This window comes from Musa acuminata, chromosome BXJ2-4 (assembly GCF_036884655.1).
Source record: "Musa acuminata AAA Group cultivar baxijiao chromosome BXJ2-4, Cavendish_Baxijiao_AAA, whole genome shotgun sequence".
Lineage (NCBI taxonomy): Eukaryota > Viridiplantae > Streptophyta > Magnoliopsida > Zingiberales > Musaceae > Musa > Musa acuminata.
The window spans coordinates 26,389,866-26,408,677 of NC_088341.1; the positions used below are offsets into that span (position 1 = coordinate 26,389,866).

At 34.1% G+C, this 18,812-nt stretch overlaps 1 protein-coding gene across 1 annotated transcript; it reads left to right on the top strand.

The window, feature by feature from the left end:
• The first annotated feature begins 778 nt into the window (after positions 1 to 778).
• On the top strand, positions 779 to 18,082 carry LOC135610179 (DEAD-box ATP-dependent RNA helicase 37-like). The gene is made up of 7 exons (XM_065104351.1): positions 779 to 973; positions 1,175 to 2,025; positions 2,859 to 2,942; positions 6,506 to 6,748; positions 12,610 to 12,777; positions 12,943 to 13,056; positions 17,259 to 18,082. The coding sequence occupies exons 2-7, from the start codon at positions 1,228 to 1,230 to the stop codon at positions 17,751 to 17,753; spliced, it is 1,902 nt and encodes a 633-aa protein (XP_064960423.1). The 5' UTR covers positions 779 to 973; positions 1,175 to 1,227; the 3' UTR covers positions 17,754 to 18,082.
• Positions 18,083 to 18,812: the final 730 nt, after the last annotated feature.

Consider the following 18,812-nt stretch of genomic DNA (forward strand, 5'->3'; position numbering starts at 1 on the left):
TTTAATTCTAAGGTGTGTTTTTTTTTCAGGATTCTCGGGTTTATGCTACTTTTTTAATTGCTGATTCAAATATCCTTTAATGAAATTTAAGATAAATTTAAATAAAACATACACACACACACATATATATATATATATATATATATATATATATATATATCTCCCTATATATATATATATATATATATATATATATAGAGAGAGAGAGAGAGAGAGAGAGAGAGAGAGAGAGAGAGAGTATATATATCTATATATAATTATATATTTTTTCGTGAGAAAAAAGAAATAAAAAAGTTGATGATAAATTAGGTGGGTTTCAGAGGTGTCGTCCCAGAAAAAGAAGGTAATTCTTTAACTCCATTGTTTCACCCATGTAGCGTTACCTAGCATTATTGATTGGAAGAAACATGGAAGCATATGTGGACCCACCGTGGGGCCTGCATCTAACACCAATCAGAGGACAAAGAATGGCGACCATAAACTTCTGTACCGACCCCAACGGCGACAATCCACTTTTCCTCACATAAATAACCTTCCCGATTCCTTTTACCCACAACTACCGCAAAAGGGGAAATAGAGATGGGATCGAATGCTTTTATTTCACGGATCTATCATGATCGGACCGTTAAGATCAAAAGCATCAGTGGGTCCCGTTCTATGGACGACTCCGATACAGGAATTGGATCCTCCTAATCGGGGATAGGTTTGGAGAGGATCCTAAACCCTACAATATAACCGTGCTGGTGCGCAAACTATGGGGAGATATTTGTTGCCCTCTGTCCGCGTCTCTTTTCCACGCTTGGTCAGGAGTCTATTTCCTTCTCTATTCTATCTCTTGCTTGGGGAAGAGCTTATAATTAGGGTTCCTTTTCGTGGCTCTCCTCTCCTAGTTCTCTTCCACGAATCCATCGTACGACGCTTCGATCGCACTCTTTCTGGGTTTTCTGCCGGCATCTCCTCTCCATTTTTCCAGGTTTATCCGCATCCCTAATCGTTCGTTTTGGTTTGAGGGAAGTTTCTGGATTTTGGTGCCTTGTCCCGTTTTATCGTCTAATTTGTCTTCCATTGTGACGAGAATTGGATTGCTCGTATTTTGTTGCTTTTGTTTTGTGTATCTTTCTTTTTTTGGGTGGGAATATTTAATCTAGGGTTTTGTGGTTCTTTGTCGCGTTAGATCTGTTGCCCGGCTGGAGATTCGATCTGAAGAGTGAGATTGTTTCCTGAATTATGCGAACTTCATGGGCTGATTCAGTTGCGAACGCCGATAGCTCGGCGTTTGCGACAGGTGCTTCTGCTAGCACCACCTACTCGAACGCTGCCGACGCCTCTGCTGCTGCTGCTGCTGTCGCTGCACCTCGTCCTGGTCGTGCTGCCTATGTCCCTCCTCATCTTCGCAACCGCACAGCATCCTCGGAACCTCCAGTGCCGTCTCCTGCTGATGGTTCTTCTGCTGCTAAATTACCACCTGGGCCTGCTGCACTTTCTGGTGGAAACCGTTGGGGTGGTGGCCCCAGCCGAGAGATGGGACGCGCTGGCTCTGTTAGTAGTGGCCGGGGTATGGGTGATGGCTGGGGCTCAAGGAGCGGCGGGTGGGACCGCAGGGACCGGGAGATCAACCCTTTCGCAAACGAGGACGAAACCACTGAGGCTGCTTTTGATGGCCCAGAGAATACTGGGATAAATTTTGATGCTTACGAGGATATCCCTGTGGAGACCAGTGGTGAGAATGTCCCTCCACCTGTGAGTACGTTTTCCGAGATTGATTTAGGGGATGCAGTGAATGAAAACATTAGGAGGTGCAAATATGTCAAGCCAACCCCAGTCCAGCGCCATGCCATCCCTATCTTACTTGCTGGGCGGGACCTGATGGCCTGTGCTCAAACTGGGTCGGGGAAGACTGCAGCTTTCTGCTTTCCGATCATTAGTTGGATCATGAGGGGACCACCTGCACAGCGGCAGCGCGTTTCGAGGACAGCGTATCCATCTGCACTGATTTTATCGCCTACCCGTGAGCTTTCAATTCAAGTATGATCTCTATTTTTTATGAACCCTTAATATTATGTTCTTCATAGTTTAGTAATTAACAAAAGTTCAGTCTTTTGGAATGTATTGACAGGTTACTTTATTCATTTAGTGAGTATTACAGAATCTTTTTATTAGGCATGTGAACTTTGTAGCTGCATCTTTCTCAATTATCAGAAATCAGAAGGCTTTTCAGTCATTATGAAACTTCTGTTTCATTGTATTTAATATGTTTCCTTAAAAGTGTATTTGTTTGCATGAGAAATTTCACATGTTAAGGAAGATTCCTTTTTTGATTTTTGTTTTATGGGGAAACTCTAAGAGCATGTCAATCTATCATCCAGAATTCAGGAAAAGTTAAGTTCTTATTCTCCGAATGTTTTCTCTTGTTAACAAAAAGAGAACTTCACCAAAACTTTATTTCTATCACGTTGAACATATATCTCCAAAAAAAAAAAATTTTTTTTTTTCTTTCTCCTTCACTCCAAGCTGAAAGAAAAGAAGTAGATTTTGATTTTCTTTTTCTTTACAGCCAAATGAACTTTAAAGAAAGAAGTGGCAAACTTTACAATTCACTGAATATTCACAATCTTGTTGGATAAGTTATTGCATTTGGGTTATTTGTTAGATAATTTAATGCCCTGTCTATGTACATAGAAATGTTTGCACAAATCCTTCAATCCTTGATCAACAATATTTTCTCTATATAATTTTGTTAGTGTTCTCCTATTAATTTCTTTAAATTTGTCAAGATACGAACTACCAGTTTTTTATTTTTTATTTATCTCTAGTGCACCTTATTCATTCTCAATCATTTTCTGTTGTTGATGTGTTAGATACATGAGGAAACGAGGAAGTTCTCATACCAAACTGGTGTCAGGGTGGTTGTTGCCTATGGTGGAGCTCCGATCAATCAACAGGTTCTTATTTTGTAGTCTGAATAGAGTTCTGACTCTGAATTGCCTATCGTAATAAATGTTTTTTGTGATTTTTTTTTTGCTGTTAACCTATTTAGTGACAGTCACTAATATTTTGTGTCTTAGCTTTTATTTTTCATTCTAGGAACTAATGCAGGTAGATATGAACACGAAGAAGAGAGTATTTCTGCTGTAGATGCAATTTAGGATTCACTTAGGTTGTGGAAAAATTGTATTTTTGGACTAAAGGCGATCCTTAGGCTAAAATCAGTAACAAAGGAAAAGATGAAGGCCTTATGTGCATTGATTGCTGTCTCATCAATCTTGTCTTTTCAGTGTACCCCTTCCTTCCTCATGTAGGTTTTACACGGCTAAAACATGTCAGTATAGACTGCAACTCATGTTTGGAATAAAGATTGGAAGCATTTACTTCTTGTAGTCCTATCAAATGCCCGAAGTTATTGAAAATAACTAGTTCTTTGTACATGACTTTTATACAAAAATTAAAAGAAAATGAGTCTTTTATGCAAAAGTAAATGGTTAGACTGTTATAAACAATGTTAATGGAGGTTAATGTAGTTGTATGCAAAATAACTTCAAAACAATTCTTTTAGATACTTTTATATTAAACAAATAATTTATACATATTATTAAGAACCTGTATGCAAAAGAAAAAAATAAAAGAAAATATAAATACAGGAAGATTTTTTATGTCATCTTATTGATATTTACGTTAGTGAAAATACTATTTAGGCTGAATATGACTGCTTTCTTCTTTTCCATGACTTTTTTATTCTGTCCATTCCCAAACATTTGCCTTTCTCACCTTTTTCTTCTTTACGCTAGAAAATTATGGAGTATGAAACTTATTACACAGATGACATTGATCTATGTGCTAGTATCGTCAAACACCCATTATTGAGCATTAAGTCTGCATTCCTATTAAGCATGAGGTCCTTTGCTAGCTTTTTAAACTATGGATTTTTTGGTTTGTTATGGCCTTTGTTCTGGTCGCAATTGGGTGTGGGTTTCCTTACTCTGCATGGTAAATTGCCTTAAAATTGAGTTGCACTGATCTTGGTTGGTTTTACAAGTGGAAAATGTTAATGGTTCAGTGGATAAATATTTATCAGTTGGATTTGGTAGACATGATAATCTCCAATATCGACATATTGAAAAACCCTTTTTGGAGAAGTGTGGCTCTTTGGTTAACTTTTGGAACTCAATTTATGGTAGTTGCTATCTAATGCCACGTCTGAAGATTGATGTGTATCTTGGTTTCAGTGGTCTATTTGTACCACTCTGGTGGGTATATCAGAAGATATTGATACAACGGCACACACACAAAAAAAACATGAACAAGAAGAAGAATGGTAGGCAAGGGAAAAAGCAGTAATGTAAAAAAAGCCTGTTTTTTCCCTTGTGGCACTGTTAATTGGTTCCCTTTCCATGTTAACTGTCTCCTCTTCCTCTGCCTCTACCTCTTCTTTCCATGTTGTGGCAGCTTTTAGGTTTAGACCATTATTTATTTAGGTTTTTGAAGAATCACAAAACCTTGTTTTCAGGTCACAAAAGACCTCTAGGGTTTTGGTACAATTGACAAAAAAGAGGTGTTGTGTTACATGAGCTTCTCATTAATGTGGTGTTTGAGGAAGGCCAATGTACAACCCTTACAAGTAGAGCGGTTATTTTCATGGCTCGAACCTTGATCACATGTTATAATTGACGGTAATCCATTGCTCTATGGCAAGGTTGCTATTTGTAACTTATATTTGTAACTTAAGTGAGGTTTGAGCCATCCGATGAAATTTTTTTAGCTGGTTCAGATTGAATTTGAAGCTTCTTTTAGTATTTTAAATTTCTTTTTTGTATTTTAAGTGAGACATGTTTATTTTGGTACAATTGATATATTGAACCAATTTGTTTCAACTTGTTCGGGTTGTAACTGACCTGTTCAAATCCAGTAAAATAAATTTGTTTATTTAAAACATTTGGATATTGCTTGAACTAGGTGGTCTGCATCCTAATCCATGAAGCTTGGTACGAGCGGTATACTGTGAAATAAACTTCCTTGTAAATTTTAGTCATTTCACTTTGTTTTCAGTAAAAGAGGAGCATAAATGATGAAGAAACATATATTTATTCATAGTTGAATGTATCGTGCATGTGCTTATAAATGAGTTGAATTTGGATCCATAATGAGATCCTGGAATGCTCTTATTTTTAGTTGGGACTTGATCTCTTCTTTTTTTTGTTTCTTGAGGAAATGATTCCTGAGGATTATTTTCTACTGGCTTCCTGACTTCTCTTTAACTTTGATATGTTTGACTTTGTTTGTACCAACGTTTTAAGTTTTGGTTCGAGACTCATACCAGTCACTGGCCAGGCTGGTGCAGGTCAAGTATATATGAGTATATTGAGACACATAATGCTGTCATATTGGTTGGCAGAAAGAGAGAGAAGAGGGGAGGAGAGAAGGAGAAGAAGAATCAGGAGGAGGAGGGAGAGATGAGTATGTGAGAGAGGTGTTGGGGGGGGGGCGGGCGGGGGGAAGCGACAAGGCAGTGCAGTGGTGGTGTTGAAGTGACGGAGCGATGATATAAACAAAGGGAGGGGAGAGTGACGAGAGAAAGAAAGAGGGATAGAGAGGATCAAGGAATCAAAAGAAGTTGAAAAAAACGAAAGAGATAGTTGTCATAAAAAGCTATAAAAATATAAAAAGATACAGGTATTGAGTGGTTGGATTACCTTGGAATCCCTCTTTTTATTCACTAAAACTGAGCGGTAAGCCTGTTGGCAGATCACCAATTGCTAACCTCTGTTTCATAGGACCGGGTGAAATTGCTCGGACTGTGTCTGGCTTTTGGTCGGATTGGTAAATATCCGTTGATATGGACTGATCTAACCGGTTTTTAAATCCTTGGTTTATACCTTTCCTTGCTTGAAGATACTAGGCCTTAAAATCCGTTGTTAAACTTGTAGGATTCTTGGCATAGTTGTACAACTTTACTAGTGCTACTCTAATTACTTAATTTAAACTGTTATGAATTGTTAAATTTGTCTACTTGTTTGTTTCCCTGAGGTCTTCTGTCTTCTGATTCACCTTGACATTTTCTGAGTTTTGTATTAGTTTTTGGATATTGGGCTTTGTATTAGGTGCCAAGTACTTCAGTCGTAGAATTGTCAATACAAATTTAGAACTTGCTACTCTAATTAACTGAATAATCTTGCCGATGAATTGTTAACTTTCTCAGCTTATTTGCTTCAGTAGATTTGATGGTCTTTATCTGCTGGATTAATTCGTCCATATGAACAAGGAAGTTGTCCTCTTCGCTAATGATTAGTATTAGAGTGCTCTTTTATTATTGTAGCACCAAATAACAATGTTTTTTCCTGTCCTTTCTTTTAGTTTGTGTAATTCTTCTTGTCATTGTGTAATCCTTGTCTACATTTGTAAAAGCCATGGATTTCCTTTCTTATATGCTAAATCATGCTACTGAGAGATTTTCTTGCTGGATACTTTGATAAGATGATTGCTCCTCCTCATTGTTCATAAATAATGGCAGCTGCGTGACTTGGAAAGGGGTGTTGACATTCTTGTGGCAACTCCTGGTCGCCTGGTTGATTTGCTTGAGAGAGCTAGAGTCTCATTACAAAGTATTAGATATTTAGCTTTGGATGAGGCTGACAGAATGCTTGATATGGGTTTTGAGCCTCAAATTCGTAGAATTGTTGAGCAGATGGACATGCCTGCTCGAGGTCAAAGACAGACTATGTTATTCAGTGCCACATTCCCTAGCGAGATACAGGTTTGCTTTTCCACATATTAAATGGCCCTTTGGTGTCTTTTTTTGTTAATGCTATTTGGTTAAGTTCAGTGATCTTGGCGCTTATTTAACATGAGTTAAAGAATGTTTTTTTGTCACTATATGTTTTCTCTCCTTAATTCAGTTGTTGGGATGACACTTTATGCGTGAACTAACTTTTTTATTTTTAAGAGTGTGATATTATGATAATAACTTTATACTTTTAAACTATTTGTTGTTGAAATTACACAGGCATATGCCTAATTGTCGACCAGATATACTGGAAGTTTTTTATTTTATTTTGATTCATAGCTTAGCATTTGGTCAATTTTGGTCTTAATTGTTGTTTTTGATTCATATAACTATTGCTCATTCTTTTGATGTCTGATTGTGTGTATTGCTTCTAGTAGTTTCTTTTGGGTTGTCATATGTTTTTCTGAAGTGGACCACTGGCAAACTGTTAGTTGTCAGGCCACAAGGAATGAGCAATCATATTAATTTCACTTGATTATTTTTGTGGGCATTGTTTGATGCAACTTGAAGATGGATCAACCATCATTGAAGACTTCATTTTTGTCTTTTATTGTTTCTTTAATCGATTTGTTCAGAGTTATGATCTATTGTTGGTTGAGTTTAGGCTTGATTTTGTCTGATTTTAATATGTTGTGGTTTGTTTAACCATCTGTTACATGATCCATTAATCTCCTGTGGTAGAGCTTGAGTTAAACTCAAACTTTTGTCTTAAATACATAATTAGCTGAGTAGTTTATTATGTTATGAAGTCTATATTTGTTTCCTTGATGGGAATCTGTACCAGAATTTGACTCTAGATGGACTAATTAGAGTAAGAAAGCAAATACTCCCTAACAATGATTAGGCATTACTTTGAGAAAAAGAAATTGTGATTTCTATTGCTATTTTTGCATCTACCTTTTTTTCATGTTCTTTTACCTACTAATTTGTTTTCCTTATCTTCTCCCTGTGAAATAATCTAATAGTATTAAATGTTTAACAAATAACTTGCAAGTTAGTCTGCTGTGATCGAATGATAGCAGCATACTTGTTTCTGATGGTGATCCTTGGAGCCCCAACATTTTGATCTGGTTTCACACATGCTGAGGACCATTGGTTGTACTGGCAGTAGCTGCTGCTATGTCATATGGTGATGGCTTGGTGGATCAAGGGGCGGAGGTGATGGGCATGGTGGTGAGATGGAGGATAAAAGTGGAGAAAGGGATGAAAGAATGGGAAAGAAAAGAAGATGAGAAGAGAATAATATTGTAACAGTCAAATAAATAATTCATTTGTTAAAAAATAAAATATTAAAAACCATAATTTTGTCTTAATAATTTTCCCATTTTGATGTGTAGCTAGGAAGTTGGTTCCTAACGGAGATCTAATTCCTAATTCATGTATATAATTTAGGGATAAGATTAAATTATTTAATTAATAATTTCAAAATTATCATGATATGATCACTTCCCTAAGTGAGAAATCCTCCATTCTCTCCTCTTTGTTGGTTTTTGGTTAGCGTGAGAGATTGCAAGGGAGAGTCTTTAGAGCAATAGGCTCTCTGACTCTCTCCTTTAGTTATTATTTTATTTTTTAAAAGTTTAATTTGTGAAAATTGTTTGATTATATTAGAATCATTCTTCAACAGCAACAACAAAGCTATAAAATTGTAGTTATTTAGGATCAGTTAAGTAGATCTTTTCTGTAAAGCCTTTTATATGAGTTTGTTTATGATTTTTAGAATTTAAAATATGATGTCTATACATGATTATACTAACAAAATTTAGTTTGCAGATTAAATAAAATCATTTATCAAAATTATATGGTAGATTAGATGTATAGTTGTGTTTGTATGATTTATAGACAAAATTTGCATGATTTCTTGTTTTAAAATTTGAATTTATGAATTTGTTAGAATTTTTAATTCATGAAAAGCATATTTAAAATTTTATTATTAATAATATGTTTGGGATATTTATTCATAATCTTTTTGGTGTTAACGCATTTTAAGTGGTTGATTATATGATTTTTTTTCTGTAAAAGACAAGGTTGAAAATAGATTGAAATTAAAAGGAGTTGCATCAGATTGGACTGCGTTTGACTCAAATCAGGCTGCTAGTTGGACTCGGGCCAGCCCAACCCATTTAGCTGGCTGTCCTAGGCTTGACTGGGTCTGAAACAAGGGCCATGGTATAGTGGCTGGATACTTGTTTTTATGGAATTGATGGAAAAAATGTTGAACCCAAATAAAACAAAATCTATATTAAATAAACAAGGCCTATGTGAATATGTATGATTTAATTGTGTATTGTTATTACATTATTATATTTCAATAACAATGGCTTTAGTCAAATAATTATTAGGTATGAAATTTTTATTGGCTCTTGTTCTTACAAAGGTAAAAATAATCAGCATCTACTATATTATTTGAGAATTAAAAGATAAACATGTATGCTAAGCATTATTTGATATGCCACTAATTAAAAATTTTATAGTATAACATATTAGTTGATGATAAAATTCATGTCACCATTGTCACAAAATGAATTGGATTAATTTCAATCTTTTTTTACCATTGTTGTAATATTCAAGAGCTTACTCCACTTGAAAATATTGACAAGCATGCTTAGTGAGAAATAGATACAAAATAAAAACTAGAATGAAGCAATATAAATGATATTTATTCATTTTTGTTCTTGTTAGTATACTGATCCAAAACATAATATTCTTGAATTGTGAATACCTTTAGATTTATGGATCTTCGTTCTTGTAGTACTTATTGTTATTTTAATAACTGTGAACATTATTTTGTTAGGCGATGGTTGAAACTTCAAGAGGCATAGAATTCTATGAAATGTATAGTTAATTTTTGTGCTAGCTTTGTGTTAAAGCTAAAGTTAGTCCAATTTGCATGTAACTCAGTTTATCTAAATTAGAATACCAAAATGTTTCTTTATTTTTTAGATATTACTTCATGTTATTTTTTTAATATTACTTTTTAGATAACTTTGTCTCGTTTTTAATTTAGTATTATACTTGTAATACTTCATATCTATATTTTAACTTTTAATACTTAATCAGGTTCATCAATTTTAACAAAACAATAATAATTAAAGATTATAAAAATTGATATGTATTTTTTAAAATTTATTATTTCTAATGATCATAATTTTTCGTCAGTGCCCATTAAGTTTATGAAAATTCTGAATTTGATGAATAAATATGGATGAAGAAAATAAATTTATTGATAATGTAGTAGTAATTAAAACTACTTTAATAAGTGTTATCCTATCTTTTTTATTAGTAGATACACTATTTGTATGATAATAACTATTAGATTTTTCAGTTACTCTAGGTGATCATATTTCTTTTCTTGTTGGATGAATAACTACATGTATCATTGAATACCATCCATTTCCAAGAAATACATAAACTAAATAATTATGCTTTCAAAATCTTACTGCAGTGGCTTCATCATTTATATGTATCAGAGGATATTAAATTTGTATATTTTTATTGCATTTTACATGTTTTTGATATTAATAATTTCTTATTGAATATATATGAGATATATATCTTGCTGAGTTTATATTTTTCATATTAATATTTTTTTATCGAGTATATATGAAATATATCTTGTTGAGTTTCAAAGAGAATATTCATTAATCGAGCTATGGAAGATGATTGTTTCTATTCACAGTGATATTATTGGGTGGACTTTTTGGATTATATATAGAAAGTAAGTGTGTTCATATTTTTTATTAAAAATATTATGACTATATCTTTATTTTTAACTTTAGATTGTAACTATATTAAGATAGAATATAAGTTAATACTTCTTTAGAAAGACGATCTTGGGTCTTCAAATAAAACATAAGTAATGGTTGTCCTTGAAAACCCAAATTGTATGTCACAAATAATATGGAAAAGAAAAGAAAGTGTAATTTTATGTTTTATTTTAATATAATATAATTTCAAGTTAAAAATTGTAATGTGTTAATTATAGTTTTAATAAAGAATATAATATATATATTTTTCATTATAGAATTTAAAAGTGTATCACTGTAATGAAAGCAATCATATTCCATGGTTGATGTTCAATAAGATATATCTCACATGCACTCAATAAAAAATTATTAGTATCAATATATAAATGTAATAAAAATATTAAAAAATGTATAAATTACCTATAATTCTGTATATAATTGATGAACATATTGTGTAACAAAAATTATGAATGAGATGTATTTCTTGGATATGGTTATTATTGGGTGATAGATGTATTATTCATCCAATAAAATAAAAAATGTGATTACCCAAAATAATTATTCTTTGAAAAATCTATTGGTTACTAACCTACTGATAGTCATGCATATATATATCTACCAATAGTAAAGATAATGTAATACTTATTAATATATATCTGATAAATATTATATTTCCATGGGGATGGTCATGTCATTTTTATTTCATAAAATCCAGGATCTTCATGATCTTCAAGGAACCCACAATAAAAAAAAAGGAATGATTGATTTAAGAAAATACATACCAATGTTAACAGTCATTAATTAATATTTTTGTTAAAACATTTTAAATGTACTGTACATTGTTGATGGCTTCGAATGTCTTCTCGACCTTTTGAATTGCTCTAAACTAGAGTTGTCTCCTTGGTGAGCTCCAACCTGTTTCACATCTCGCAGAGGTGGTGACAAGCACTTAAATAATCTCTCATAGAGTTCAGGACCTATTTGACCATATCCGGGGCATTGACAGCTGTGGGACTACCAGGTGTATTTTGTGGTGTCTTAGAGGCTGCCATATAATCAACATCGGTAGCCTTCAAGGTCTTCTTTCGAAGATCTTGTGAAGGTTTGAAATTTTGGTTCACTCGCAATTCAACAGGTCTGCAAGGTGTGCTGATGCCCAAGGCCATCTCTACGAGCAAGAACATTGATCTCCTTAATTGACTCCATCAAACCTATATAAATTAGCTTCCTAGCTTGACTTAGATATATATAAATTAGGAATTAAATCTCTATCAGGAATTAACTTCCTAGCTAGATTTATTCAAACAGGAAAATTGTTAACCTTATTAAGATAAAATTATGATTACAATATTTTAATTTTTGAAAAACGAATTAATTATTGGGTGGTTACAAATATTGTTGATCGTTTGAGTTATGGATGTTGGTCAGATTGTGTATGATACCATTTACCTGCTAATTGATGTTGGAGAAAGTATGGATCCTCGTGGATCTTGATCCTCGGCCCAATTATTTGTTAGATCTTTGGCCAGATAATTCTTGATTCATTTTTGCGGTCAAACCAAACTCTAGTATGAACTAGAAAAGTGATTTGGCCAAATCCTTAGTTGTTATTTATTGGCGTCCATTTAGGCCCAAGCTCTAACCTGACCTGACTCTTATCTGTGGCCTAAACCAGAGTATGTTGTAATGGAAAAATTCCTTTCGGAGGTTGATTTATTATAAAAAATTGTCAAACCAATTTGTAAGATTATCTTAGGAAGGCCATGATTTCCTTTATTGATCTCCATTGAGGTGAATCAAGAGACATTGAATTTATATTAAGGTTAGAATCTATTCAACATATTTATTTTGATTTGTCCTGCTTATTACTGTTTCCAAGTACTTTTATATTATGAAAGCTTGAAAAATTGAGCCTAGTTTTTTTGTAAATAAATAGAGCATGCTTCAGTATGTCACTGTCTATAAGGCTGATTGGTTTTGATTTATCTTCAAGCAGTTCAGCTAATCTATTCTTATTGCTAATGTTCAACATTATTTTCTTTGTATTTTTTATGAATTATTGTTTTAAATATTTTTTATGTGCAGAGATTGGCTTCTGATTTCCTTTCCAATTACATCTTTCTTGCTGTTGGAAGGGTCGGTTCCAGTACAGATCTGATTGTCCAAAGGGTAGAGTTTGTTCTTGACTCTGACAAAAGAAGCCACCTAATGGACCTTCTTCATGCCCAAAGGGTTAATGGTGCCCATGGAAAGGTACGACTGTTCCACGGAAAGTCTTTGCCTTCTTTAAGAATAGGATGGCTTTTCTTGAACAGAAATATATCTCTTTCATGAGACAACTTATTTGTTCCGTTTAGTTGCATTTGTGATTGTGCTGTTATCAATGTGTCTGATATTGTTGCTCTAATTCTTATGTAGCAAGCTCTAACTTTGGTCTTTGTCGAGACAAAGAAAGGTGCTGATTCCTTGGAGCACTGGTTATGCATGAATGAGTTTCCTGCAACCACCATTCATGGTGATAGGACACAGCAGGCAAGTGAATCTATCATTGATCAAATGTTTTATGTAGAAAATATTAGTTCAATTGTTTGTTACTTTGTAAATTGCCACAAATGTATTTCCATTTTTTGTGATAGTTTGTCTCTTTTTTGCCAATTTGCAGTTTTCATCTTTGAATTGTCGAGAGTGCTGTGCTGCATTTTTTTGAACTTAACACTGCTAGAAAACAATCTTTAGTTATATTTTTCTGAAAATTACTTCAATCAGATTGTATTAATTTTGCTCTGGAAGGTTCAAGTCCTAATAAGAATAACTTTTGAAGCATAAATACAAAATTAATATATGGATATGATGCGACGTAGACTAATACATCAAAATTCCTTTACTGGATGTGATAACAAACTGTCTGTAGAATATGTAACATTCTTTGTTAAAGTTTAATATTCATCCATTATTAGATTATGCTAGATTTTGTATTATCTATTTCATCTTATATAAAACCTTCAATTTAGACATAAAGTTGTATTTTATTATATATTTTTGCTTATACTAAAACCTTCAAATCTTAAAGATATCATTTTTTCTTTAGTTTAGATTTGGCTTTTCTCTATTATTGTCAATATAAATGGCACCATTAGGAAATAGCACATGTCCTGGGACTTCATTTTGAGTGTCTAGTAATTTCATCTGCTAATAAGGACTCTAGTTTGACCCTTGACGCAATCTTCGGGTGTTTGTGGGATGATTTTCCTCACGATGTCCTTCCACTTGTATCTACATACAACATTCACATTTTATATAGGAAAATTTCTTTTTTTTTTGTCTAGGTTTAAAAAAAAACGTATAGTTCCTTTTTTTAAAAAAAAATTAATTATTTGTTCAGTAAAGGAATAGATTATGATGCTGGATCTTCCTGTGTTATTCTAAACTTAATTTTGTATATTCATTTCATGAATGTTCAAAATACTGGTCGAACTTGGTACATAATGGTTGGTATTAGTCCAGCCAAGCAACTTAAATGGACCATACAACTTGGTTTGCTTGGTATATCACTGTTTTTAATCAATTTATTATTTGTCAAATGGTACTGAATTATAATGGTATACTGCTCAGTATCTCAGTACCACACTTGTCCGACAAGATTCTCAAATTGGAGTGGGGATCAATTTTTAGAATCTTGGTTTCATGTCTGAAGTTTTGTTCTTTCAATCTTCGAAAATGCCCTTTTCAGTATGGCTCATAAATTAATTCTCTGATTATTTATATTTTTGAACATCTCTTTTGTTCTTATATTATGATGTGGCATGCATTCCCTTTGTTCACCAGGCCTCTTTTAGTTGTCTTTTTCAAGAAGTTTGCCAAATTCACCCTGGATCTTTCCAGTACTTCCATGCTTAAGGCATCCTTTAGTTGACTTTTATAACTTATGCATAATGCTGTAAGTTCTAGAGCTATGTTATCCTTTAATTGGCTTATCCTAGTTTATCCATGAAGTAACTTATTAGGTGTGGATGATGCATTCCTCAAAACTCAAAGATAGTGGGCCAGACCCAAAAAAGAGAGCTATGGGTGTCATCATTGGAGCTTGTGGCACCCGTTTTTTTATACCATCCATGCAAGTGGTTGGTCCTCAACTGAGCCCAGACACTTAACATTTAAATGAAAATAACTTTTCTATCTTTTGTTAATCATAATAAACTTCATTTTACTATTTATGCATCTAATGTGGTTCCACTCTTTTTTCTCCCTTCAGTGAGCCACGCATACCTTTATTTTCACCTTTACTTTTTATTTTTTTTACTTATTGTTTTGCAAAAACTATCATATGCTGTGGAGTTAGCCTCAATAATAACTTATTTTCCTTTTATATATTTGTTTTCTATTTTCCATTTTCCATTTTGTTCTTGCTGTATAATCTGCTTTTGTGCGATCATTTTTTATATCACTACTGTCAGTTCTCCCTTCTCAAAATATATGCTACCCCACCCCTAATTTATCTTATTAGCCTCTATAATAGTTCTTTTATCTTCCTTTTTATCAATTTCAGAACTCATCATTCTGCAGCCTTGTGACTTATCCTTTTTGCAATAACTAGTTTTTTCATTGTCACACTACCATAAGCTATCCTTTCTCAGAACTTATGCCACTATTCAAAGCAATCAGAAAAGTCCTTTTCTACTTGTTTAATGTGGTTAGGTTTTTTAGAACATCATTATTTCTCTTTTGGCAAACGTTGTCTTTTTTTGGTGATCAACTCATTCTATACTAAAAGGACTAGTGCGAAAATGGTACTGCAAGATAACAAGTACTGCAGCAATATACTCTTAGATAAACAATGACATACTAAGAATAATGAGCCAATCGTAGTATTATTTGAAAAGCTTTCTCTTATTATGAGTCTGCACTTGGATATTTTGAGTATATATGTATAAGTAACATGGCAGTCTTCCAACAATCGCTAATGCTATATGATCATAATAGTCAAACAATTAGTCGACTAAATGATCTTATTCTTGATTTATGGTCATGCTTTTGACTATTATGGTATCTATTATTAAATTTTGGATGGTAGTTGACAAATGAGAATGTTGATATAATTTCTGTAAAATAACTTATCCATGGAGAACTAATAGCTTAATTAGATTGGGCAATACCAATTCCATGAGCATGCTGTAAGTGTTTTTTGGATCCCTTTGGCTTTTGGTTGACACCATTTACCTATATGCATTTAGGTAGTGTCGTGCACTCCTGTAACTATGTTAATAACACTATTTTAGGATAGTTTGTGACCAATATGTTGTAGGATGGGTAAAGAAAGTATATTTTTTTCCTAGAATTTGATAGTTGTGGAATATAAAAGAAGATTTTACATGAGAAAAAGAAATGAATCTACTAGACTCACTATAGCTCAAGGATTTATTCCCATGAATGGAAGTCCTAAACCTTCATAGTGGGATGATGAAGTCATGCTAGTGGTGAGTTCACACTCGTACATTTTGTGGCAAAAAAGTTTCTTTCATTCAACCGTTATCTGATGTTTAAACTTTAAACTCCAATCCTTTTCCCTTTCGGTAGATCCTTCAGTACAAAAAGGAAAAGAAAACTTATGAAAAAGAAATAACAATCAAGAAAATTGCATCCCATAAATCAAGGCATATTGATCATTTCTTTTCTTCATTGGGGAAATTAATCTTTCTCATAGACAAGATAACTTATTGATAGACTTACCCTTTTTGTAGAGTCTTTAATCATAATTAAACTTCCTTGTAATCATGGAATTTTAAGTAAAGCCTTAGAAATATCCAATTAAGCATAAAATTTGCTTCCTTTTTTTGCGTTTGGCATCCATTTTACCTTTTTTTGGGGCAATGTTGATAACTAATGCAGGATTATAGATGATGTTGCCATCTGATAACTTTATGTTTATGTAATATTTTTGTGTTCTGATGACCTATTCTTATTACCTCAGAATTCCTTTATTTGAAAATTTATGCACTTTCTTTTGTTCTTTTGGGAAGTGGATGAGGGAGTGGGGGTGGCATCAATCTATATGTTTTTGTTAATAGTATGAAACATAAGAGGGCATCGTAGTGCATGATGTTCCGATCAATGTGAGATTGGTTGTGATTTAATTTGTGCAGTCTGATCCCTGCAAGCAGAGGCTATTTCCATGAATCACACCTTTATCATTCAAGTCACAAAGAGCAGACTTACGATGCCATGGGGCTCACCTCTAATACGATGCAACAATTACAAAAGAAAACCCCAATGGGCCTTTAAAGGGAAAGTAAATAGTCGAAATTTTAAATAGCAAAAGGAATGAACCATATGCTAGGATTTTGAGCAAATTATGCTAGGATTTCAAAACAATTGCTTGATGTTCTTTGCGATCTACATCTTGCTCACAGTTCTTGGATGATTTAACTTTTGGGAATTTCCTTGAGCTAAAGTCACTGATGACAACTTGTAGAATTGGAATTTATGTTGTTGATTGTGAGATGTACATCTGTAAGATACAATTAAACCCTAGTGATTGGTCTGTTTTTGAAGTTGTTTGATGATCGTATAATTGTTCCTGTCTTCCATTTGAGCTAGAAATTTAACCAATATGGTTTGGTGGTAGTTATTTTCTTTGCTCAGCTAAGATTGTTGCTTCTCCCTTTAGTAGTCATTCACAATAATGTTATAAATTATTCTTTTACGTCATGTCTTAGAAAGTGCTATAAATTATTCAGGAACGGGAACGTGCACTCAGATCCTTCAAGAGTGGTGCAACTCCAATTCTAGTTGCAACTGATGTTGCAGCCCGTGGGCTTGACATTCCTCATGTGGCACATGTCATCAACTTTGACCTGCCCAATGACATTGATGACTATGTGCACCGCATTGGAAGAACTGGGAGAGCTGGAAAGTCTGGTCTGGCCACTGCCTTCTTCAACGAGAATAATTCATCTCTAGCCAGGTCATTGGCAGAGCTTATGCAGGAAGCGAACCAGGAGGTGCCGCAGTGGCTTTCTCGCTATGCTGCTGATCGTTCTTCCTATGGTGGTAGAAACCGTCGATCTGGTGGAGCACGCTTTGGGGGGCGTGACTTTCGAAGGGATTCCTCTTCCAGGAGTGGGGGAGGTGGTGATTATTATGGAGGCAGTGGGTATGGAGGTGGGGCATATGGTGCATCCTCTGGGTATGGCAGTGGTTATGGCAATCCAGGGTTAAGTGCTTGGGATTAGCACCATTCCATTATTTCTTAGCTTAGATCTATTCACCCTTGTACGAGGGCCATAATTTTGATAGCATTGTGCGCTTGAGGGCTTAGATATTTTGTGTCATCCCTCTCTTCTTCATTGCCTGCTGAGTCGCTAGCAGTTTCTCTATTGGTTCCCCACTCATGAGAGTGCTACATGGATGAATCAAATATGAATGGTCCTATAAGTCTCACAGGTAGCCCCATTTTAAATTTATTTTCTTTTGTTTCCCTTTGTTTCTTACCAGGGTGTAACTCGGAGGTTGTAGAATATGTGATGAGACTTCGAGGGTCCTTTTTGGGCTGTTTGTTTCATCTTGGCAATGTTTCTTTCTGTGAGAAGCAAACAGGATCCAGCCAGGTTTCTGCTTTGTACGCATATATACATTGGGTTCTTGATAGATTTCTGAGGTATTGAAGCCCCTGTGAAGCAGAAAAGGAGTGGCCGGTCAAGTAGTCATCAGAAACAGGTTTCTGTTTTCTGAGTAATACTTAATTAGGTTCAATTATTTATGGAGTGGCCCTTAGATAGATCTTTACCACTGAAGCCCGTCAACTTCAGACCGTGTTCATTCTTGTTAGTGCTTTCACGTTGGTTCATGTCATGCACGCTTCTCAAAAAGAGTTATATTACGGAGGGAAAATATTTGTTGTTTGTCAATTAGATAATGTGTATTGGTTAATCCTAATGCCAAAATGGTTAAATCTGAGTGAATGGCAAGTAAATAGCATGTTGTGCAACTAATAACTCAGCTGTATGTTGATTGTATAGTTTGATGCCGCAGGACCATGGTGATGCAGTACCAAGACTACTTTTGTTCAGATCGATGAGGATTGATTTTATGGTTTTAATGATGATGCTTTTAGAAGAAAGTAGCCAAACAGCATCAATTACTGTTAGGTAATTGATGTTGTTGAATTATAATTTGTGTGCTAAGTGACTCAATTACTGAAAAGTATTATTTCCGTGAGACAACTTCATATTTATTTATTTTGCACGCTTTATTCCATGTGTGCGTGCAAGAAAATAATGAGGCGATATTTT

What these genes read in the sequence shown, in the direction of transcription:
- LOC135610179 (XM_065104351.1), top strand. Translation starts at nt 1,228, where the DNA reads ATGCGAACTTCATGGGCTGATTCAGTTGCGAACGCCGATAGCTCGGCG. An exon ending in GAGCTCCGATCAATCAACAG is followed by an intron (nt 2,943 to 6,505) that starts GTTCTTATTTTG and finishes AAATAATGGCAG; the next exon opens with CTGCGTGACTTGGAAAGGGG. An exon ending in ATGGTGATAGGACACAGCAG is followed by an intron (nt 13,057 to 17,258) that starts GCAAGTGAATCT and finishes TAAATTATTCAG; the next exon opens with GAACGGGAACGTGCACTCAG.